At 44.1% G+C, this 24,443-nt stretch overlaps 1 protein-coding gene across 1 annotated transcript in view; it reads left to right on the top strand.

Moving 5' to 3' along the window:
- Positions 1–24,443, top strand: part of nat10 (N-acetyltransferase 10) — a 38,615-nt gene that overhangs the window by 12,162 nt on the left and 2,010 nt on the right. Inside the window, exons 7-26 of the mRNA XM_021605457.2 lie at positions 2,422–2,536; positions 2,704–2,811; positions 3,063–3,196; positions 3,397–3,490; positions 3,600–3,835; positions 3,929–4,053; positions 4,328–4,478; positions 4,659–4,755; positions 10,518–10,634; positions 16,136–16,237; positions 16,333–16,407; positions 21,944–22,060; positions 22,286–22,419; positions 22,556–22,604; positions 22,739–22,835; positions 22,948–23,061; positions 23,268–23,440; positions 23,575–23,694; positions 23,941–24,039; positions 24,164–24,318. Of these exons, the coding sequence (XP_021461132.2) occupies positions 2,422–2,536; positions 2,704–2,811; positions 3,063–3,196; positions 3,397–3,490; positions 3,600–3,835; positions 3,929–4,053; positions 4,328–4,478; positions 4,659–4,755; positions 10,518–10,634; positions 16,136–16,237; positions 16,333–16,407; positions 21,944–22,060; positions 22,286–22,419; positions 22,556–22,604; positions 22,739–22,835; positions 22,948–23,061; positions 23,268–23,440; positions 23,575–23,694; positions 23,941–24,039; positions 24,164–24,318 (2,412 nt within the window). The remainder of the gene's footprint in view (positions 1–2,421; positions 2,537–2,703; positions 2,812–3,062; positions 3,197–3,396; positions 3,491–3,599; positions 3,836–3,928; positions 4,054–4,327; positions 4,479–4,658; positions 4,756–10,517; positions 10,635–16,135; positions 16,238–16,332; positions 16,408–21,943; positions 22,061–22,285; positions 22,420–22,555; positions 22,605–22,738; positions 22,836–22,947; positions 23,062–23,267; positions 23,441–23,574; positions 23,695–23,940; positions 24,040–24,163; positions 24,319–24,443) is intronic.

Here is a 24,443-nt window from a genome sequence, read left to right as displayed (position 1 = left end):
CCCTACCGCCACCATACAGCTCAGCATTTAACACCATAGTACCCTCCAAACTCGTCATTAAGCTCGAGACCCTGGGTCTCGACCCCGCCCTGTGCAACTGGGTCCTGGACTTCTTGACGGGCAGGTAACTTCTCCACCCCGCTGATCCTCAACACTGGGTCCCCACAAGGGTGCGTTCTCAGCCCTCTTCTGTACTCGCTATTCACCCACGACTGCGTGGTCACGCACGCCTCCAACTCAATCATAAAGTTTGCAGACGACACTACAGTGGTAGGCTTGATTACCAACAACGACGAGACGGCCTACAGGGAGGAGGTGAGGGCCCTCGGAGTGTGGTGTCAGGAAAATAACCTCTCACACAATATCAACAAAACAAAGGAGATGATTGTGGACTTCATGAAACAGCAGAGGGAGCAGCCACCTATCCACATCGACGGGATAGTAGTGGAGAGGGTGGAGAGTTTTAAGTTCCTCGGCGGATACATCACGGACAAATAGAAATGGTCCACCCACACAGACAGCGTGGTGAAGAATGCGCAGCAGCGCCGCCTCAACCTCCAGGATGCTGAAGAAATTCGGCTTGCCACCAAAAACTCACACTCACAAACTTTAACAGATGCACAATCGAGAGCATCCTGTCGGGCTGTATCACTGCCTGTTATGACAACTGCTCCACCCACAACCGTAAAGCTCTCCAGAGGGTAGTGAGGTCTGCACAACGCATCACCGGGGACAAACTACCTGCCCTCCAGGACACCTACACCACCCGATTTCACAGGAAGGCCAAAAAGATCATCAAGGACAACAATCACCCGAGCCACTGCCTGTTCACCCCACTATTATCCAGAAGGCGAGGTCAGTACAGGTGCATCAATGCGGAGACCGAGAGACTGATAGAAGCTGTTTATCTCAAGGCCATTAGACTGTTCAACAGCCATCACCAACATTGAGTGGCTGCTGCCAACATACTTACTCATCTCCAGCCACTTTAATAATGGAAAAATTGATGTAATCAATTTATCACAAGCCACTTTATAATATATAATGTTTACTTACTCTACATTACTCACCTCATATGTATATATCCTGTACGCTATACCGTCTACTGCATCTTGCAATCTTGATGTAATTAAATGTATCACTCGCCACTTTAAACAATGCCACTTTATATAATGTTCTCATACCCTACATTACTCATCTCATATGTATATACTGCACTCTATAGCATCTACTACGTCTTGCCTCTGCCGTTCTGTACCATCACTCATTCATATATCTTTATGTTCATATTCTTTATCCCTTTACACTTGTGTGTATAAGGTAGTAGTTGTGGAATTGTTAGGTTAGATTACTCGTTGGTTATTACTGCATTGTCGGAACTAGAAGCACAAGCATTTCGCTACTCTCATGAACATCTGCTAACTACGTATGTGACAAATTGATTTGATAGGGCACTCTATTCACAACGTTGACATCAGCAAACCGCTCGCCTACACGACGCCATACACGCTGTCTTCCATCTGCCTGGTACAGTTGAAACTGGGATGAATCTGTGAAGAGCACACTTCTCCAGCGTGCCAGTGGCCACCAAAGTTAAGCATTTGCTCACTGTAGTTGGCTACAATGCCGAACTGTAGTCGGGCCAAGACCCTAGTGAGGACCACGAGCAAGCAGATGAGCTTCCCTGAGATGGTTTCTGACAGTTTGTGCAGAAATTTTTAGGTTGTGCAAATACACAATTTAATCAGGTGTCTGGTCTCAGACGATGTCTGTGATGAAGAAGCCGGATGTGGAGGTCTTGGGCTGGTGTGGTCACACATGGTCTACGGTTGTGAGGTCGGTTGGACGTACTGCCAAATTCTCTAAAATTACGTTGGAGGTGGCTTATAGTAGAGAAATAAACAGTCAATTCAATGTCATCAGCTCTGGTGGACATTCCTGCCGTCAGCAGCCAATTGCACGGTCCTTCAAAACTTGCCATCTGTGGCATTGTGTTGTGTGACAAAACTGCACATTTTAGTGGCCATTCATTGTCCCCAGCACAAGATGCACCTGTGTAATGGTCATGCTGTTTTATCAGCTTCTTGATATGTATGCCACACCTGTCAGGTGGATGGGTATCTTGGTAAAGGATGGTAAAGGATGCTCTAACAGGTATGACAACAAATTTGAGAGACACAAGCTTTTTGTGCGTATGAAACATTTCTGGGATATTTTATTTCAGCTCATGAAACATGGGACTAACACTTTACATGTTGCGGTTTGTTTTTGTTCAGTGTGGTTTAAATATGGCTGCCCAATTACAGCTCTTGAGGACTATTCTCACAAGGGCTTCCTTGTTCTTTTTAAATGACTTGACAGGCCATATAACCCTAACTGATACCATATATATCCATGGTAACTAACTGCCCTCCCCTCCAGGTTCATCCTATCTCTGTCGTCCTGTAAGACGTGCGTTGTCATTGACGACCAGCTCAACGTCCTGCCCATCTCCAGCCACATTGCCAACATCAAGCCTGTTCCTCCCAAGACTCAGGTAGACACACAATCCCATGCTCCACAGCAATCCTGGGTTATGTTGATTAGGGTACACTGGAGCAAGGTTCCTTCAGTTTCGTGCCTAGTGAACATGACTTAAGTCAAAAACTCCATTCATTGACTTCTGGGTTCTAACCTGACCAATCATTTTTCTCCTTCCTGCAGGAGGACAGTCTTTCGCCACGGGAACAGGAGCTGAATGAGTTAAAGGAATCTCTACAGGACACGCAGCCTGTTGGTGTGCTGGTGGACAGCTGCAAGACCATGGACCAGGTCAGGACATGCTCTCATATATAAATCAAGGGTATAGGATATTGTCTTACGTCAGATAGCGTGAATCCGTCTGCTCTGGTTGAGACTGGCATCACGTGTAACGCCACCTGTCAGAAGACAATTGGGTAAAGGGGTGTAGGACAGCATTTATTGACTAGTTCATATCCAGGCTTTGCACCTCTCAGTGGAGATCCTGTTATTCACAGTGTGTGTTTCTTAGCTTATGGTTTGTTGCGGTCTCTCCTTCCAAGGCCAAGGCGGTGCTGAAGTTCATCGAGGCCATCTCAGAGAAGACCCTGCGGAGCACTGTGGCTCTGACTGCAGCTAGAGGCAGGGGCAAGTCTGCAGCACTGGGACTGGCTGTGGCTGGGGCTGTGGCATTTGGGTGCGGTTTACTGCTGAGTCACCTACCTCATCTCTCACACACACTCATGAGTCTTTACACTTTTAGATTGATCTACGTAGGTGTGCTTGTCGCTATGTTGGAGGAGACGCACTCGCTAACAGTGATCTGTGTGGAGTCCCTTAAAACACACACTCCATACTGTGACATACTGCTGCTCATCCTGTTGTCCTTCTCCACAGCTACTCCAACATCTTCATCACCTCCCCCAGCCCAGACAACCTGCACACTCTGTTTGAATTCATCTTCAAAGGCTTCGATGCCCTTCAATACCAGGTGACCCTTCTCTTTGTCTATAGTCTCTGGATGTGAGTGAACTATATGTCAGACAATGGAAGCTTTATTAAATATATTCCTAACTTAAACGTCCCTCTCCCATTCCCAGGAGCACCTGGACTATGAGATCATCCAGTCTCTGAACCCTGAGTTCAGCAAGGCTGTGGTTAGAGTCAACATCTTTAAGGAGCATAGACAGACTATTCAGTACATCCACCCGGCTGATTCAGTGAAGCTGGGTCAGGCTGAGCTGCTGGTGATAGATGAAGCTGCAGCCATCCCCCTTCCTCTGGTCAAGAAGCTGCTCGGACCATACCTGGTCTTCATGGCCTCCACCATCAACGGGTCAGTGGCGTGTGTGTATGTGATTCTGGAACCCCCCGGTGTACCATAGTGCAAACTGTCTGTGTTCCTGATTTCCCCTTTTTATCCCTAAAGGTATGAGGGCACAGGTCGTTCTCTCTCCCTGAAGTTGATCCAACAGTTGAGGCAGCAGAGTTCAGAGAGCCAGCAGAGTCTGTCAGCAGAGAACAGGAGCACCAATACAGCCAGGCTAAATGCAGGTGACCAACACACCCCTATTACATTTTACATGTATCTTTTAGTCATGTAGCAGACCCTAGTCTTATCCAGATTCGCACTCAATGCATTCTACTACTGTAGGTAAAACCAACGATCACAATCATTGCTAATCAAGTTTTCTACAAAATAACTATCTGCAAAGTCAATGCTAGTATTGAAAGACTAATGCGGTTGTAAGAAAGATTTACAAAAAAATACATTCCATTGCATCTGTACCTGTAATGTGTTTTAATTATTTTGTTCTTCCTCTCCCAGCTCGCTCCCTCCAAGAGGTGTCCCTCCATGAGTCCATCCGTTATGCCATGGGAGACCCTGTAGAGAAGTGGCTCAACGAGCTGCTGTGTCTGGACTGTCTAAACATCCCCAGAGTCATCTCTGGCTGCCCCCTGCCACAGACCTGCGACCTGTATCCTTTCATGGTGCAATAGATAATGCTGTTCAGTGGTTATTTCTCAAGCTCCATTCCTCAGCTTTACAGGGCTGCTGTTTGGCCCTAAAACAAATTCAGTATTTTGGCCTTTAATGGCACGCTATATGATTGTCTTAGTCGTTGCTGCTGTTGTCATCCTTAACCTGTGTTGTACAGATACTATGTGAACAGAGACACACTGTTCTGCTACCACAAGGCATCTGAAGCCTTCCTACAGAGACTCATGGCTCTCTATGTGGCTTCGCACTACAAGGTGAGCCTGAGCATTGCACACACTAGTAAAAAGTACACAAATACAAATCATTGATCATCAGGATCATACCGCAGATCCAAAAAGTAACCCCCCCCCCCCACATCTCTATCTTAGATTATGGTAATTAATATTAAAAGAACATGCAAGTCGAGGATGCACTTTGAAGATATTAGGATAACTGTCCAAATGTTACTTTTCCTCTACAAACAAGACGAGTGACATAGGCTAGCGATTTTGCTGTACGTCAATCTACTATCCCCCATAGTAGAGAAGTTTACCTATTCTATTGGAAGTAGCCTATTCCAAACAGACTCTGGGACAGGTGTGTGTGTGTGACGCTGAAAAGCAATGAGTGATGCAACAGATCAGGGCGTTTAGCTTAACATGTTGATAAACTACTATTTCTTCAAGGCAGTATGCTTCGCCGGAATGTGCGTTCTATAATGCAATTAGTGGGAAAACACTGTTGTCAGAAGCGCACCACACATGAGAGCGGTTTCATCTGTCAGAGATGAAAATGTCTGTTAGAAATTTAGAGGAGATCTAATATGCAACAACTAGCATGGGTTGCTAATATGACTAGGATTGTGCCTTTGCATACTGGACAATTAAAGAAAGTTGATATTAAATAATTGCCTCCATGGGTATGGTCTGATTTTGGCTAGGCTACTTTGAAGGTAAGACATGCCTCGTAATATGTAGTAAAATGTTCAGGTGTCAAACAATTAAGTATATGTTTTCAAAATGCATACTGCCTGCATACTGCCTCCAGCTTATCCCTCACTACATATTCGTTGCCAAACCCACTGGCTCCAGGTCATCTAAGTCTTTGCTAGGTAAAGCCCCGCCTTATCGCAGCTCACTGGTCTCCATAGCAACACCCACCCGCGCTCCAGCAGGTATATTTCACTGCTCATCCCCCAAAGCCAACACTTCCTTTTGCCGCCTTGTCTTCCAGTTCTCTGCTGCCAATGACTGGAGCGAATTGCAAAAATCTCATATCGCACTCTCTAACTTTAAGCATCAGCTGTCAGAGCAGCTTACCGATCACTTTACCTGTACACAGCCAATCTGTAAATAGCACACCCATCCCCATAGTATTACTTACCCTTTTGCTCTTTTGCACCCCCAGTATCTCTACTTGCACATCATCGTCTGCACATCTATCACTCCAGTATTAATGCTAAATTGTAATTATTTTCTCCTCTGGGGCCTATTTATTGCCTACCTCCCTACTCTTCTACATTTGCACACACTGTACATAGTACTGTACACTATTTTTATTTTTGTGTTATTGACTATGTTTGTATATTCCATGTTTAACTGTTCTCTGACAGCGCAAGACTCTGTAGGTATATGAATGCTGTATAGATACTGTACAAGTTGGCCTACAAACTGATAAGCATGACCAGTCAAATGTATTTCCATCAATGAATAGGCTAAAAAGCACAATTTCGCAATTGGATTTTTTCTTCTCCTGGGCAATTGGCCGGGGCCAATGTTATTTATAGCTGACCTGAATTGTAAATTTACAAAAAAGGAGTTGCCTGGTAATGTTTGTCTTTAAAATCTTGGAATGTTCTCATACAATTTCTCTCCATGATATCAGCAAAGTTACAGATTCTACATGTCCATTGGGGCGGAGTGTGGGCATGCCATATTGCACCAAATAGAGATTGTGTGTGCAATAATGGGTTCAAAGCATAGTTTACGGGATATATCAGTGAAGACTACCTCTTCCTGGAAATAGGAGACACCATATGTCTCTTTGTACAGTGGCTTGCGAAAGTATTCACCCAAATAGCATTTTGTTGCCTGTAATTAAAATATATTTTTGGGGGGAGGTTTCTATCACTTGATTTACACAACATGCCTACCATTTTGAAGATGCAAAATATTTTTTATTATGAAACAAACAGGAAATAAGGCAAAAAAACAGAATTTTAGCGTGTCTAACTATTGTCTAACTATTTCCCCCCCCAATACTTTGTAGAGCTACCTCTCAGTAATTACAGCTGCAAGTCTCTTGGTATGTCTCCATAAGTTCCATTTAGCCACTGGGAGTTTTGCCCATTTTTTTCAAGGCAAAACTGCTCCAGCTCCTTCAAGTTGGATGCCTGCTGTACACCAGCAGAAGTCATACCACAGATTCTCAATTGGATTGAGGTCTGTGCTTTGACTTGGTCATTCCAAGACATTTCAATGTTTTCTCTTAAACCACTCGTGTGTTGCTTTACTGCTTTAGCAGGGTCATTGTCCTGCTGGAAGGTGAAGTCCCGTCCCAGTCTCAAATCTCTGGAAGACTGAAACAGGTTTCCCTCAAGAATTTCCCAGTATTTAGCACCATCCATCATTCCTTCAATTCTGACCAGTTTCCCAGTCCCTGCAAATTAAAAACATCCCCACAGCATGATGCTACCACCACCATGCTTCACTGTGGGGATGAGATTCTTGGGGTTATGAGAGGTGTTGTGTTTGCGCCAGATGTAGCGTTTTCCTTGATGTCAAATAAAAGCTAAATTTTAGTCCCATCTCACCAGAGTACCTTCTTTCATATGTTTGGGGAGTCTCCCACATGCCTTTTGGCGAACACCAAACGTGTTTGCTTATTTATTATTTTTTAAGCAATGGCTTTTTTTCTGGCTGCTCTTCCATAAAGCCCAGCTCTGGAGATTAAAGTGGTTTTATGGACAGATACTCCAATCTCCGCAGGGGAGCTTTGCAGCTCCTTCAGGGTTATCTTTGGTCTCTTTGTTGCCTCTCTGATTAATGCCCTCCTTGCCTGGTCTGTGAGTGTTGGTAGGCAGCCGTCTCTTGGCAGGTTTGTTGTGGTGCCATATTCTTTCAAAAAAAATTATAATGGTGCTCCGTGGGATGTTCAGTTTTGGATTTAAAAAAATTATAACCCAACCCTGACCTGTACTTCTTCAACTTTGTCCCTGACCTGTTGGGAGAGCTCCTTGGTCTTCATGGAGCAGCTTGCTTGGGGTGCCCCCTTGCTAAGTGGTGTTGCAGACTCTGGGGCCTTTCAGAACATTGTGTATGTGTGTGTCTAATTATGTGACTTCTGAAGGTAATTGGTTGTACCATATCTTCATAGCAAAGGGGGTGAATACATATTCACGTACCACTTTTCAGTTTTGTCATTTGTTTTGAATTTTTGAAACATCATTTTTTCCACTTCAAATTTTTTAACTATTTTGTGTATTTCCACTTCATGAAATCCAAATAAAAATCCATTAAAATTACAGGTTGTAGTGCAACAAAATGGGAAAAATGGGGATGGGGATAAATACTTTTGCAAGGCAATGTGCATTGTCTTGATAAAGTAAGATATCGTCGGCGTATAATGAGAAGACATGATCCGTAGTATGATCCGAGACATTCTTGTAATATCTTTCGATTGTCAAATCGCCTGGGCCAGGTGCGCTATAGACAATAAAATGGATCACCTTGCCTGCTACTTCTAGTTATTCTGAACAGACAGGTATGGCCTCTTATTACTATGGCTGAGGTGTTGACATAGTATTTTAATCATATTAATGAAATTTTAGCTGAGCCCATATATTCCAAAACCGACCAAAGATACACTACATGACCAAAAGTATGTTGACCCCTGCTCGTCGACCATCTCATTCCACTTGAAGTTGGAACATTACTGCTGGGCTTCCTTTCAGCCACGAGCATTCATTAGTGAGGTCGGGCACTGATGTTGGGCGATTAGGCCTGGCTCACATTCAGCATTCCAATTCATCCTAATGGTGTTTGATGGGGTTGAGGTCAGGGCTTTGTGCAGGCCAGTCAAGTTCTTCCACAGCGATCTCGACGAACCATTTCTGTATGGACCTCGCTTTGTGCGAGGGGGCGTTATCATGCTGAATTGGGAGAAAGCCTTCCCTAAACTGTTGCCACAAAGTTGGAAGCACAGAATCATCTATAATGCCTTTCAATGCTGTGTAGTGTTAAGATTTCCTTTCACTGGAACTGAAGGGCCTAGCCCGAACCATGAAAAACAGCCCCAGGCAATTATTCCTCCTCCACCAAACTTTACAGTTGGTACAATGCATTCGTCTGTCGGACTGCCAGAGAGTGAAGCATGATTCATCACTCCAGAGAACGTGTTTCCATTGCTCTTGAGTCCAATGGTAGCGAGCTTTACACAACTCTAGCCGACGCTTGGCAATGACCCAAAACACACTTCCAGGCTGTGTAAGGGCTATTTGACCAAGAAGGAGAGTGATGGTGCTGCATCAATGACTTGACCTCCACAATCACCCGACCTCAACCCAATTGAGATGGTTTGGGATGAGTTGGACCGCAGAGTGAAGGAAAAGCAGTCAACAAGTGCTCGGCATATGTGGGAACTCATTCAAGACTGTTGGAAAAGCATTTGATGTGCTGGTTGAGAGAATGCCAAGAGTGTGAAAAGCTGTCATCAAGACTAAGGGTGGCTACTTTGAACAATCTGAAATATAAAATATATTTAGATTAAACTTTTTTTGGTCACTACACGATTCCATATGTGTTATTTAATAGTTTTGATGTCGTCACTCTTATTTTACAATGTAGAAAATAGCGAAAATTAAGAAAAACCCTTGAATGAGTAGGGGTCCAAACTTTTTACTGGTACTGTGTGTGTGTGACCATTCTAATCTATCAAAAGCTTTTTCTGCATCAAAAGAACTGCCCAAGGAGCTTTGGTTTGTGATGAAGAATGTAAAATGTGTAATAGATGACGGCTGTTATCTGAGGATAACACACCCACTTTGGTCCGGATGGACCAATTTGGCTAAGTTAGTTTCAAGACGGGATAGCAGACTTTTTGAAAATAGTATATCTCTATGGTGAGAACACAAAAACGGCAAAATAAGTGCTGTACGAACCTTTGAACAGTGGGCCTAATTGGTTCCAAAATGTTAAATGGACCTCAGGAGGAGTACCATCCCAACCAGGTGATTTGTCTTTATTCATGTTACCCAATGCCACGTTGAGTTCATGGAGCGACAGAAAGCCGGCGTTCTGAGCTGAGAATAGTTTTTTTTTTAAAAACGACTCCATCTGACTTGGTGTGGATTTATAATCAGAGGTGTACAATAGTTTTTTTTATACAAACTTGAAAATCTTTGGTTAGTTCGCCTGATTCAGATTCAATAGTTGCTTATTTATCATTACTGATACCTGGTCTGAAAAAATACTTTGAACACTATCATTGTTTACAACTTTTCCAATTCTGATATATTTTAATTGTGAATTATTCAGTCCAGATGCAAATGCAGCATCCTTGTTTTTAATAAAACCTTCGATGGCATCCCATAAAATCAGAGGATCATTGACAGTTTTTGTTCATCATTATGAATTCATTCAATTCAGTTTCAAATTGTTCAAAGAAAGTAGGATTTTGTGGTAAGTAAAAATTAAAGCACCATCTTGTGACTCTCTTTTAGGAACTTCTTAAATGTGTATCTGTCAGTAGTAAGCATAATGATAGGCTCATGTAGAATTTCAGTTTTCAAAATCAGTACGAAATTGATTCTGGAGAATGTTTTGTCTGGTTGAAGAAAGTGTACTATTGTTTTGTTTCAGCGTTATGAACTCACCAGGCATCAATGAGGTTGTAATAAGAGAATATATGTTGGAGCCTTGGTTGCCTGTGGATTACAGTTGGTCTTATTAGATTTGTCCCAATAACCTGGTGGCTCCTCTATAGACAAACCTTCCTCCTGTGTATATCTGTTTTCTTACCGATTTGCCTTTGATTCCAGAACTCTCCCAACGACCTGCAGATGTTGTCAGATGCCCCGGCACATCACCTCTTCTGCCTACTGCCTCCTGTTCCTCCCACACAGAACTCACTGCCAGAGGTCCTGGCTGTCATACAGGTGAATAAACTGAGCCTACCATCAAAAACAATGGAGAGCAATGCATCCCATAACATTTTAACATGGCAATAGCTGTTCTGTCATTCATAACCTGATTACGGTGTCCACCCACAGTGCTCAGAATGACAAATCACATTTAGATTATGGTAATTCATGTTAACATAACATGCAAGTCGAGGATGCAATGATGTGCGGTCCTTCTTACCAAAATTCTATTGCACACTTTGAAGATGTTAGAATGAATGAATGCTTTTCCTCAGCCAACAAGACGAGTAACGAACAGCAAAATCACTAGCCCGTGTCAATTTACTGTCCCCACAGTAGAAAATGTAACTATTCTATTGGTCAGCTTGTCAAGGGAAAAAATGGCCTATTCCAAACAGTCTCTGGGACCGTTGTGGGATGATGGTTCCCAAATGCATAAAACAAGATCCTACAGAGAACCAACTGCAAGAGCATTGAGGCGTCCATCGCACACCGCCAGCTTAGATTGCTCGGACATGCCATCCGGATAGCAGAGGATCGCCTGCCACGGAAGCTGCTGTATGGACAGCTACAATTTGGCCGTTGCTATGCAGGTGGGCAGAAAAGGCAGCTAAAGGACCAACTGAAGACACCACCAAAAAAGTGTGGGATAGACCCCGCCTCCCTCCAGACTATTGCTACGGACCGAGCACCTTGCTCCAAGATGGCATAGCAATCAGACGTCTTTTGTCCTCGTCTTGTCCTGTGTGTGTGTGTGTGTGTATATATATATATATATATATATATATATATATATATATATATATATATATATATATATATATATATATATATATATATATATACACACACACACACACACACACACACACACAACTTTCTTCGCATACCTTTTTATATGTTTTTTATTTTCCATAAACTCATCTTCAAAAAACTCTCCTGCAACCCGCCTCACCAATTTATATTAAAAAAAAAAAAAAAGTATTATTTACCTCAAATCTGTAATCCTCCACAGAAGCTAGACTGAAGCTAGACTGAAGCTGGACTGAAGCTGGACTGAAGCTAGTTAGCTTCTTTAACTCTGGACATTTATACCTGGATCTCGCAGCTAGCTAGCTAGCTGTTATCCGTGTGACTATCGGCTTACGTCGATTCCGGAGCAAACATCAATTATTCCGGAGCTAGCCAGCTGAAGAGTTCCATCAGTCACTCCTGGGCTACAATCACCTATCCGGACCTGTTTTACTGCCAACGCGGAGCCCCACCAGGCCTTCACAACTGGACTACCGCCGTTATCTGCCCGAGGGAGTTATCCGGCTGGCTCCTCCGTTGCGACGTTACCTGAACGCCCATCTGTGGTCCGCTAATCGTTAGCTGTCTTAGCAGCCGATATCTGAATAGACCTATCGGGCAATTATAATGTTTTTTTCTTCTTGGGCCTCTAACTATATCTATTGTTGTTTTTTTTGCGAATTGGATTGATCCCCTCTACCACACGGAACCCCACTAATCCTACCGATGGAAACGCACGAGGTGGCTAAAAACAGACCTCCATCCTATGCTAGCTTGCTACCGATGGCCCGGCTAGCTGTCTGAATCGCCGTGACCCCAACCAACCTCACTACTCACTGGACCCTTTTGATCACTCGACTAAGCATGCCTCTCCTTAATGTCAATATGCCTTGTCCATTGCTGTTCTGGTTAGTGTTTATTGGCTTATTTCACTGTAGAGCCTCAAGTCCTGCTCACAATACCTTACCCAACCTATTAGTTCAACCACCCACACATGCGATGACATCTCCTGGTTTCAATGATGTTTCTAGAGACAATATCGCTCTCTTCATCACTCAATACCTAGGTTTACCTCCACTGTATTCACATCCTACCATACCCTTTGTCTGTACATTATACCTTGAAGCTATTTTATCTTCTCCAGAAACCTCCTTTTACTCTCTGTTCCAGATGTTCTAGACGACCAATTCTTATTGCTTTTAGCCGTACCCTTATCCTACTCCTCCTCTGTTCCTCTGGCGATGTAGAGGTGAATCCAGGCCCTGCAGTGCCTAGCTCCACTCCTATTCCCCAGGGGCTCTCTTTTGATGACTTCTGTAACCGTAATAACATGCATGAAACCAAGGCTAACATTAGAAGCCTTCCCCCTAAGTTTATTTTATTCACTGCTTTAGCACACTCTGCCAACCCGGATGTTCTAGCTGTGTCTGAATCCTGGCTTAGGAAGACCACCAAAAATTCTGAAATGTTCATCCCAAACTACAACATTTTCAGACAAGATACAACTGCCAAAGGGGGCGGTGTTGCAATCTACTGCAAAGATAGCCTGCAGAGTTCTGTCCTACAATCCAAGTCTGTACCCAAACAATTTGAACTTCTACTTTTAAAAATCCACCTCTCTAAAAACAAGTCTCTCACCGTTGCCGCCTGCTATAGACCACCCTCTGCCCCCAGCTGTGCTCTGGACACCATATGTGAACTGATTGCCCCCCATCTATCTTCAGAGCTCGTGCTGCTTGGCGACCTAAACTGGAACATGCTTAACATCCCAGCCATCCTACAATCTAAGCTTGATGCCCTCAATCTCACACAAATTATCAATGAACCTACCAGGTACCTCCCCAAAGCCTTAAACATGGGCACCCTCATAGATATCATCCTAACTAACTTGCCCTCTAAATACAGCTCTGCTGTCTTCAACCAAGATCTCAGCGATCACTGCCTCATTGCCTGCATCCGAAATGGGTCAGCGGTCAAACGCTCCCTGAAACACTTCAGCGAGCAGGCCTTTCTAATCGACCTGGCTGGGGTATCCTGGAAGGATATTGATCTCATCCCGTCAGTAGAGAATGCCTGGTTATTCTTTAAAAGCCTTCCTCACCATCTTAAATAAGCATGCCCCATTCAAGAAATTTAGAACCAGGAACAGATATAGCCATTGGTTCTCTCCAGACCTGACTGCCCTTAACCAACACAAAAACATCCTATGGCGTTCTGCATTAGCATCGAACAGCCCCCGTGATATGCAGCTGTTCAAGGAAGCTAGAAACCATTATACACAGGCAGTTAAAAAAGCCAAGGTTAGCTTTTTCAAGCAGAAATTTGCTTCCTGCAACACTAACTCAAAAAAGTTCTGGGACACTGTAAAGTCCATGGAGAATAAGAACACCTCCTCCCAGCTGCCCACTGCACTGAAGATAGGAAACACTGTCACCACTAATAAATCCACTATAATTGAGAATTTCAATAAGCATTTTTCTACGGCTGGCCATGCTTTCCACCTGGCTACCCCTACCCCAGTCAACAGCACTGCACCCCCCCATAGCAACTCGCCCAAGCCTTCCCCATTTCTCCTTCTCCCAAATCCAGTCAGCTGATGTTCTGAAAGAGCTGCAAAATCTGGACCCCTACAAATCAGCCAGGCTAGACAATCTGGACCCTTTCTAAAAGTATCTGCAGAAATTTTTGCCACCCCTATTACTAGCCTGTTCAACCTCTCTTTCGTGTCGTCTGAGATTCCCAAAGACTGGAAAGCAGCTGCGGTCATCCCCCTCTTCTAAGGGGGGACACTTTTGACCCAAACTGCTACAGACCTATATCTATCCTACCCTGCCTTTCTAAGGTCTTCGAAAGCCAAGTCAACAAACAGATTACCGACCATTTCGAATCTCACCATACCTTCTCTGCTATGCAATCTGGTTTCAGAGCTGGTCATGGGTGCACCTCAGCCACGCTCAAGGTCCTAAACAATATCTTAACCGCCATCGATAAGAAACATTACTGTGCAGCCGTATTCATTGATCTGGCCAAGGCTTTCGACTCTGTCAATCACCACATCCTCATCGGCAGACTCGACAGCCTTGGTTTCTCAAATGATTGCCTCGCCTGGTTCACCAACTACTTCTCTGATAGAGTTCAGTGTGTCAAATCGGAGGGTCTGCTGTCCGGACCTCTGGCAGTCTCTATGGGGGTGCCACAGGGTTCAATTCTTGGACCAACTCTCTTCTCTTTGTAGACATCAATGATGTCGCTCTTGCTGCTGGTGAGTCTCTGATCCACCTCTACGCAGACGACACCATTCTGTATACTTCTGGTCCTTCTTTGGACACTGTGTTAACAACCCTCCAGGCAAGCTTCAATGCCATACAACTCTCCTTCCATGGCCTCCAATTGCTCTTAAATACAAGTAAAACAAAATGCATGCTCCTCAACCAATCGCTGCCTGCACCTGCCCGCCTGTCCAACACCACTACTCTGGACGGCTCTTACTTAGAATACGTGGACAACTACAAATACCTAGGTGTCTGGTTAGACTGTAAACTCACCTTCCAGACTCACATCAAACATCTCCAATCCAAAGTTAAATCTAGAATTGGCTTCATATTTCACAACAAAGCATCCTTCACTCATGCTGCCAAACATACCCTCGTAAAACTGACCATCCTACCAATCCTCGACTTCGGCGATGTCATTTACAAAATAGCCTCCAATACCCTACTCAATAAATTGGATGCAGTCTATCACAGTGCAATCCGTTTTGTCACCAAAGCCCCATATACTACCCACCATTGCGACCTGTACGCTCTCGTTGGCTGGCCCTCGCTTCATACTCGTCGCCAAACCCACTGGCTCCAAGACCCTGCTAGGTAAATTCCCCCCTTATCTCAGCTCGCTGGTCACCATAGCATCACCCACCTGTAGCACACGCTCCAGCAGGTATATCTCTCTGGTCACCCCCAAAACCAATTATTTATTTGGCTGCCTCTCCTTCCAGTTCTCTGCTTCCAGTGACGGGAACGAACTACAAAAATCTCTGAAACTGGAAACACTTATCTCCTTCACTAGCTTTAAGCTCACAGATTACTGCACCTGTACATAGCCCATCTATAATTTAGCCCAAACAGCTACCTCTTCCCCTACTGTATTTATTTATTTTGCTCCTTTGCACCCCATTATTTATATTTCTACTTTGCACATTCTTCCACTGCAAATCTACCATTCCAGTGTTTTACTTGCTATATTGTATTTACTTTGCCACCATGGCATTATTTTGCCTTTACCTCCCTTATCTCACCTCATTTGCTCACATTGTAAATAAACTTATTTTTCTACTGTATTATTGACTGTATGTTTGTTTTACTCCATGTGTAACTCTGTTGTATGTGTCGAACTGCTTTGCCAGGTCGCAATTGTAAATGAGAACTTGTTCTCAACTTGTCTACCTGGTTAAATAAAGGTAAAATAAATAAACCTGGCGCGGCTTCCGCCATCAAGGAGTGCAGTTGGTTGAGGGAAAAAGGACAGAACGTAGCCTGGCAAAGCAACCGGCTTATGACAGTGCCTGCACCGGCCTCAGTGGGACAGGCCTTTGTGTACTCTGTCTGTGGCAGACAGTGTGCATGCAGCATCGGATTCTACAGTCAGCAAACTCACAAGCCGTAGTAGAAATCATCATCATCTGATATGATCGACTAAAGTTTGTGTGTGCGTAATGTTCCTTTCAGGTGTGTCTGGAAGGAGAGATCTCTCGTCAGTCCATCCTCAACAGTCTGTCCAGAGGAAAGAAGGCTTCCGGTGACCTCATCCCCTGGACCGTGTCAGAGCAGGTATTGAGAATACAGGCCTGGAGCCATATGGCTTCCCACTGAATAATCTCACACTATTGGCATTGATCAGTTCTAATGTTGTGCTCTCTCTGCAGTTCCAAGACCCCGAGTTTGGCAGTCTGTCTGGAGGCAGGGTGGTGCGCATCGCTGTCAACCCTGACTATCAGGGGGTAAGTTCTGTTTTTTTCCCCCTGTATTTCATGGTTTGTCAGTTGTGCTTGTGCAGTGCAGCTCTCTAAACAGACATATTTTGGTTCTGACTTTCCAAAGCGATTGAGTTGTATGTAGGTGTGTTGACTATGTGGGGCTACAGTGTGATTTTGCCAATCAGGCCCTTAATCTTCAGTACCAGTCATAAGTTGACACACCTACTCATTCAAGGGTTTTTATTTTTTACTATTTTCTACATTGTAGAATAATAGCGGCGACATCACAATTATGAATGAACACATATGGAATCATGTAGTAGGCAAAAAAGTGTTAAACAAATCAAAATATATTTAAATATTTGAGATTCTTCAAAGTAGCTACCCTTTGCCTTGATGACAGCTTTGCACACACTTGGCATTCTCTCAACCAGCTTCATGAAGTAGTCACCTGGAATGCATTTCAATTTACAGGTGTGCCTTGTTAAAGGTTAATTTGTGGAATTTCTTTCCTTGTTAATGCGTTTGAGCCAATCTGTTGTGTTGTGGCAAGGTAGGGGTGGTATACAGAAGATAGCCCAATTGTGATTGTTACAGATTATTTTATTTTTTTGAAACCATTGGTCACATACACATGGTTAGCAGATGTTAAAGTGAGTGTAGCGTAATGCTTGTGCTTCAAGTTCAGACAGTGCAGTAATATATAACAAGTAATCTAACAATTTCCCAACAACTACCTAATACACCCAAATCTAAAGTGGTGAATGAGAATATGTACATATAAGTATATGGACGGCCGAGCGGCATAGGCAAGGTGCAGTGGATGATATAAAATACAGTATAGACGTGTGATATGAGTAATGTAAGATATGTAGAAATGATTAAAGTGTCATTGTCTAAAGTGACTAGTGATCCATTTATTAAAGTATCCAGTGATTAGGTCTCAATGTAGGCAGCAGCCTCTGATTTAGTGATTGCTGTTCAGCAGTCTGATGGCCATGAGATAGACGCTTTGATGCACCTGTACTGACCTCGCCTTGAACAGGCAGTTGCTTGGATGGTTGTTGTCCTTGATTATCTTTTTAGCCTTCCTGTGACATCGGGTGCTGTAGGTGTCATGGATAGCAGGTAGTACCAGGCTGTGATGCAGCCCGACAGGATGCATCTGTAAAAGTTTCAGGGTTTTTGGTGACAAGCCAAATTTCTTCAGCCTCCTGAGGTGCAAGAGGCGCTATTGCGCCTTCTTACCCACACTATTTGTGTGGGTGGACCATTTCAGTTTGTCTGTGATGATTATGCCCAGGAACTTAACTTTCCACTGCTGTCCCTTCGACGTGGATAGGGGGGGTGCTCCCTCTGCTGTTTCCTGAAGTCCACGATCATCTCTTTTTTTTCTTTTTTTTTGACGTTGAGTGGGAGGTTGTTTTCCTGACACGGCACTTCGAGCGCCCTCACCTCCTCCCTGTAGGCTGGCTCGTCGTTGTTGGTAATCAAGCCCACTACTGCTGTGTCGTCTGCTAACTTGATGATTTATTTGGAGGCGTGCATGGCCACACAGTCGTGGGTGAACAGGGAGTACAGGAGAGGGTTGAGCACACCCTTGCGGCTCCCCAGTGTTGAGGGTCAGCGAAGTGGAGATGTTGTTTCCTACCTTCACCATCTGGGGGTGGCCCGTCAAAGTCCAGGACCCAGTTGCACAGGGAGGGGTTGAGACCCAGGGCCTCCAGCTTGATGATGAGCTTGGAGGGTACTATGGTGTTGACTACAGCTCAGCATTCAATGAGCAGCATTCTTACATAGGTATTCTTCTTGTCCAGATGGGATAGGGCTGTGCAATGGCGATTGTGTCATCAATGGACCTGTTTGGGCGGTATGCAAAGTGGGTTGATAGTGGCTGGTAAGGTGGCGGTGATATGCTCCTTGACTAGTCTCTCAAAGCACTTCATGATGACAGCAGTGAGTACTATGGGGTGGTAGTCATTTAGTTCAGGTACCTTTGCCGCCTTGGGTACAGGAGCAATGGTAGTCATCTTGAAGCATGTGGGGACAACAGACTGGGATAGGGAGCGATTAAATATATCCGTTAACACCCCAGCCAGCTGGTCTGCGCATGCTCTGAGGACGCAGCTAGGGATGCCGTCTGGGCCAGCAGCCTTGCGCGGGTTAACTTCTTATGGCTGCAATCCCGTTAACGGGAGCGATTTGACAACAGCCAGTCAAAGTGTAGGGCGCCATTTTCAAAACATCAATCTCATAATTAACAATCCTCAAACGTACATGTCTCATAACATTTTAAAGCTATTCTCGTTGTTAATCACACCACAGTGTCCTATTTCAAATATGCTTTACAGCAAAAGCACCACAAACGATTGTTAGGTCACTACATAGCCACAGAAAAACAGACATTTTTTTCCTCCAGCCAAAGAGAGGAGTTTCAAAAAGCAGAAAATATAGATAAAATTAATCACTAACCTTTGATCTTCATCAGATGACACTAATAGGACTTCATGTTACACAATACATGTATGTTTTGTTTGATAAAGTTCATATTTATCAAAATGAGTTTACATTGGCGCGTTACATTCACTAGTTCTAAAAACATCCAGTGATTTTGCATAGCCACATCATTAAACAGAAATACTCATCATAAATGTAGATGATAATACAAGTTATACACATGGAATTATAGATATACATATCCTTATTGCAACCGCTGTGTCTGATTTCAAAAAAACTTTACGGAATAAGCCAGCCATGCAATAATCTGAGACGGCGCTCAGAAACATTTGTCACAATAGCCGCCATGTTGACGTCAACATAAACAAGAAATTACATGATAAATATTCCCTTAACTTGGAATCCCAGGTCCACAATAAATGTTTGTTTTGTTTGAAAATTTCTGTTATTTATGTCCAAATCCCTTCTTTTGTTAGCGCGTTTGGTATACATATCCAAACGCTCATTCTGGTCAGCGTTATATCGGACAAAAACTTCAAAAAGTTATATTACCGGTTGAAGAAACATTTCAAACTAAGTACAGAATCAATCATTAGGATGTTTTTAACATATAGCTTCAATAAAGTTCCAACCGGAGTACTCATTGTCTTCGTGAGCAATGGAACGCAAGTGACTACCATGAGGAATAAGCATGATCAGAAAATGACACCTGACTGATTCTGCTATCATTCACTCCCACAACACCTTAGAAGTCTCATAATCATTTCTATTGATGTTTGACATCTAGTGGAACCCCTAGGCAGTGCAACATCATTAATATCTCAAGGCGATTTCATTGGGGACTCTGGTGAATACATACAAAGCTCAGATTTCTGACTTCTGAACTATTTATTTATTTTGCTCCTTTGCAGCCCATTATTTTTATTTCTACTTTGCACATTCTTCCAAATCTACCATTCCAGTGTTTTACTTGCTACACTGCTTAAAAAAATAAAGTGAACACTAAAATAACACATCCTAGATCTGAATGAATGAAATATTCTTATTAAATACTTTTTATTTTTATTTTTATTTTACCTTTATTTGACCAGGCAAGTCAGTTAAGAACAAATTCTTATTTTCAATGACGGCCTGGGAACAGTGGGTTAACTGCCTGTTCAGGGGCAGAACGACAGATTTGTACCTTGTCAGCTCGGGGGTTTGAACTCGCAACCTTCCGGTTACTAGTCCAACGCTCTAACCACTAGGCTACCCTGCCGCCCCTTTACATAGTTGAATGTTCTGACAACAAAATCACACAAATTATCAATGGAAATGAAATTTATCAACCCATGGAGGTCTGGATTTGGAGTCACACTCAAAATTAAAGTGGAAAACCACACTACATGCTGATCCAACTTTGATGTAATGTCCTTAAAACACGTCAAAATGAGGCTCAGTAGTGTGTGTGGCCTCCATGTGCCTGTATGACCTCCCTACAACGCCTGGGCATGCTCCTGATGAGGTGGCGGATGGTCTCCTGAGGGATCTCCTCCCAGACCTGGACTAAAGCATCCGCCAACTCCTGGACAGTCTGTGGTGCAACGTGGCGTTGGTGGATGGAGCGAGCCATGATGTCCCAGATGTGCTCAATTGGATTCAGGTCTGGGGAACGGGCGGGCCAGTCCATAGCAGCAATGCCTTCCTCTTGCAGGAACTGCTGACGCACTCCAGCCACATGAGGTCTAGCATTGTCTTGCATTAGGAGGAACCCAGGGCCAACCGCACCAACATATGGTCTCACAAGGGGTCTGAGGATCTCATCTCGGTACCTAATGGCAGTCAGGCTACCTCAGGCGAGCACATTGAGGGCTGTGCGGCCCCCCAAAGAAATGCCACCCCACACCATGACTGACCCACCGCCAAACCGGTCATGCTGGAGGATGTTGCAGGCAGCAGAACGTTCTCCACGGCGTCTCCAGACTCTGTCACGTCTGTCACGTGCTCAGTGTGAACCTGCTTTCATCTGTGAAGAGCACAGGGCGCCAGTGGCGAATTTGCCAATCTTGGTGTTCTCTGGCAAATGCCAAACGTCCTGCACGGTGTTGTGCTGTAAGCACCTGTGGACGTCGGGCCCTCATACCACCCTCATGGAGTCTATTTCTGACCGTTTGAGCAGACACATGCACATTTGTGGCCTGCTGGATGTCATTTTGCAGGGCTCTGGCAGTGCTCCTCCTTGCACAAAGGTGGAGGTAGCGGTCCTGCTGCTGGGTTGTTGCCCTCCTACGGCCTCCTCCACGTCTCCTGATGTACTGGCCTGGGGGCAAAGTCTTTGTTAGCGAACTGCGACGTTGGCACTCTATTATCCTCAAAGCGGGCAAAGAAGGTGTTTAGTTTGTCTGGAAGCATAATGTCGGTATCTGTGACGTGGCTGTTTTTGTAGTCTGTGCTTTCCTGTAGACCCTGCCACATACGTCTCGTGTCTGAGCTGTTGAATTGCACCTCCACCTTGTCCCTGTACTGCCATTTCGCTTGTTTGATGTTACAAGTAGTTTGGGATGAGTTGGACCGCAGAGTGAAGGAAAAGCAGCCAACAAGTGCTCAGCATATGTGGTAACTCCTTCAAGACTGTTGGAAAATCATTTCAGGTGAAGCTGGTTGAGAGAATGCCAAGAGTGCAAAGCTGTTATCAAGGCAAAGGGTGGCTACTTTGAACAATTTAAAATATATGTTTTGATTTTTTTCAACACTTTCTTGGTTACTTCATGATTCCATATGGGTTATTTCATAGTTTTGATGTCTTCACTATTATTCTACAATGTAGAAAATAAAGAGAAACCCTTGAATTAGTAGGTGTCTAAACTTTTGACTGGTAATATACTTCCTTAGATCCAGTATGAAGGAAGTTAACATTGGTTTGCAAAACTACTTCTAGCAATGACTGCTAGCTAGCAATGACTGCTAGCTAGCAGATACCCATAGACTTCCAGTCATTGCGCTGATGCTTGTCAGCAACTTCGTTCAAACTGCACCCCAGACTCTGGGGAAGTAGATAAAGTACCTCATTGCCAAAATCCAGAAGTATCCCTTTAACTGGTTTGTTTCCCTGTCTGTCCTGGAGATGGGTTATGGCTCCAGAGCACTGCAACAGTTACAGCTGTACTACGAGGGTCAGTTCCCCTACATGGATGAGAACGCACAGACCGCTAACAGCCAGATCACCTCTGTCACCAGCGAGGTAATGCCTCACTCAAACAAACGCCTGAGAACACTTGCACACTCACCGACAGAAAACCCTGAACATACACATTCCATGAGTATAAATCACATCCACAGGGAGAAAAGTCACCCAGACTCCTGTCTTTTGTTGTCACTCACATTGACTCCAAAGAGCAGCATTGAGCAGAGTTGATTGTTTTCACTCTGTTGGAGGTGCTTTGCTAACAGTGTTGTTAATATATAGGCGGTGAGCCTCCTAGAAGAGGTGTTGCACCCTAGGAAGGACCTCCCTCCTCTGCTTCTGAAGCTGAGTGAGAGGAGGGCCGAGAGACTAGAATACCTGGGAGTATCCTATGGTCTCACACCTCCGCTGCTGAAGTAAGTATTATTTACCATAGATTTTATATACATGATTGGTGTTTACTGACACTGGGAAACTCTGCATTTGGCTTCATCATCACCTCTGTTTTTTTCACAAGTATTAATCTGTCTTTTTTTCTTTGTTACCGCACAGGTTTTGGAAGAAAGCTGGTTTTGTCCCTGTCTATTTGCGGCAAACCCCTGTAAGTGGAAAATGTCTACTATTCACAATTTACTACTTTACATCATTGTGCTGAAATGGAATGCAGTTGGAGTATTGCTTATTGTAATGCTTGGTTTTGTCTTTTGACCCATGGTGTGGTGTTATCATTGCCAGAACGACCTGACGGGGGAGCACTCGTTGGTGATGTTGAAGGAGCTCAACACAGTGGAGGCTCCTGAACAGGGCCAGTGGCTGTCTGCCTTCTGGAAAGGTGAGGCTTGTGTGTGTGGTGTTCTGTCTCTTAGTGGAAAATAAAGTATCATCTGATGTTCTACTCTATTCTTCCTCTGCATTACAACTCACCTTGTCTTTGTTTCTTCCAGATTTCCGTCGGCGCTTCCTGTCTCTGCTCTCCTACCAGTTCAGCAGCTTCTCTCCCAGTATGGCCCTCAACATCCTGCAGAACAAGAGCACCACCAAGACGGATGCCAGCTCGTGTAAGTTCCCCTTCACTCCCTCCTTCCCTCCCCACCAGTCAAAAATCCGACCACCACTGTCCCTGTGGTAATCTAACTAGACCAAAATGGGTCTCCCCACCTGTTGACAGTCTACCCTAACCTTTGAATGTTTTGGGCCAGTACTTTTGAATTATTTGGGCTACAGACGAGGGGTTTTCAATGTCTCACCTGCTTTCTCTCCCCAGCCCTGAGCAGTTCTGAGCTGTCTGGACAGTTCAGCCCCTATGATCTGAAGCGTCTGGAGATGTACTCTAGGAACATGGTGGACTACCACCTCATCATGGACCTCATCCCTGCCGTGGCACGCATGTTCTTCCTCAAACAGCTGGGAGACGTGACCCTGTCCGCCGCACAGTGTGTGAGTAGGACGTTACGTGTGCACACACAGACATGCGCATACACTACACTGAGAAAGAGGGAGAGTGTAACTCTTGTCTATCTCCTTTTTTAATTTTTTTTTACTAGTCTCTAACTCCGTCTGTTCATCTCCAGGCTCTGTTGCTAGGTGTGGGGCTGCAGCATAAATCAGTTGACCAGCTGGAGAAGGAGATTGACCTTCCCAGCTCTCAGCTCATGGGACTGTTCAACCGCCTCATCAGGAAAGTAGTGCAGGTGAGAGAACACATTTAGTACCCATGAGGGGAAATGTAATTAATTAAGATTTTAAATGTTTTATTTCTTACATTCTATCCATCCTGCTTAGCTATAAGTAGCAAACCAAAAAACCTTAGTTCCTAGAAAATGTCCTAAAGTTTCTACGAGTAAATGTCTCGTACTTACTGTGTCTCAGACAATGACAGCTAGTTGATTCATTATTACCTGTTTAGTTATTTTCACCATGTTTGTGTGCTGTTTTAGTTCTTCAACAGAATCCAGGAGAAGGCCATTGAGGCAGAGATGGTTGTATCTAAAGACATCTCCATGGAGCCCACGGTCAAAACCCTCAATGATGATCTAGTACGGAACTCTCCTCTGTTTTATGAATGGCATGACAACGAAAGGATAGATAGACCATAATATGCAATGGTGCAGTGAGTATATGAATGCAACATAAATTAAATATTTGTTTTTTTCTCCCCAGGATGAGGCAGCCAAAGAGTTCCAGGAGAAACACAAACAGGACATGGAGAAGGTCAAGGAGATGGACCTGCAACAGTACCTGATCCGAGGAGATGAAGAGGAATGGGACCAGGTGTTGAAGAAAGCAGGACAGACAGCTGTTGTCAGCATAAAGAGGTAAGAGGAGAAACATCTAGAATCCTTGCTATAACAATGTAATATGCTACCTTTGTCTCGGCCCCGAATGGTCTGGATAGGTATAAGCAGTAAGTTAGTAGAATTACATCATATTGCTTACACCT

Source organism: Oncorhynchus mykiss, chromosome 1 (assembly GCF_013265735.2).
Source record: "Oncorhynchus mykiss isolate Arlee chromosome 1, USDA_OmykA_1.1, whole genome shotgun sequence".
Taxonomy (NCBI): Eukaryota; Metazoa; Chordata; class Actinopteri; order Salmoniformes; family Salmonidae; genus Oncorhynchus; species Oncorhynchus mykiss.
The sequence above is the reverse complement of the archived record's forward strand: the minus strand, read 5'-3'. Positions and strand labels throughout refer to the sequence as shown.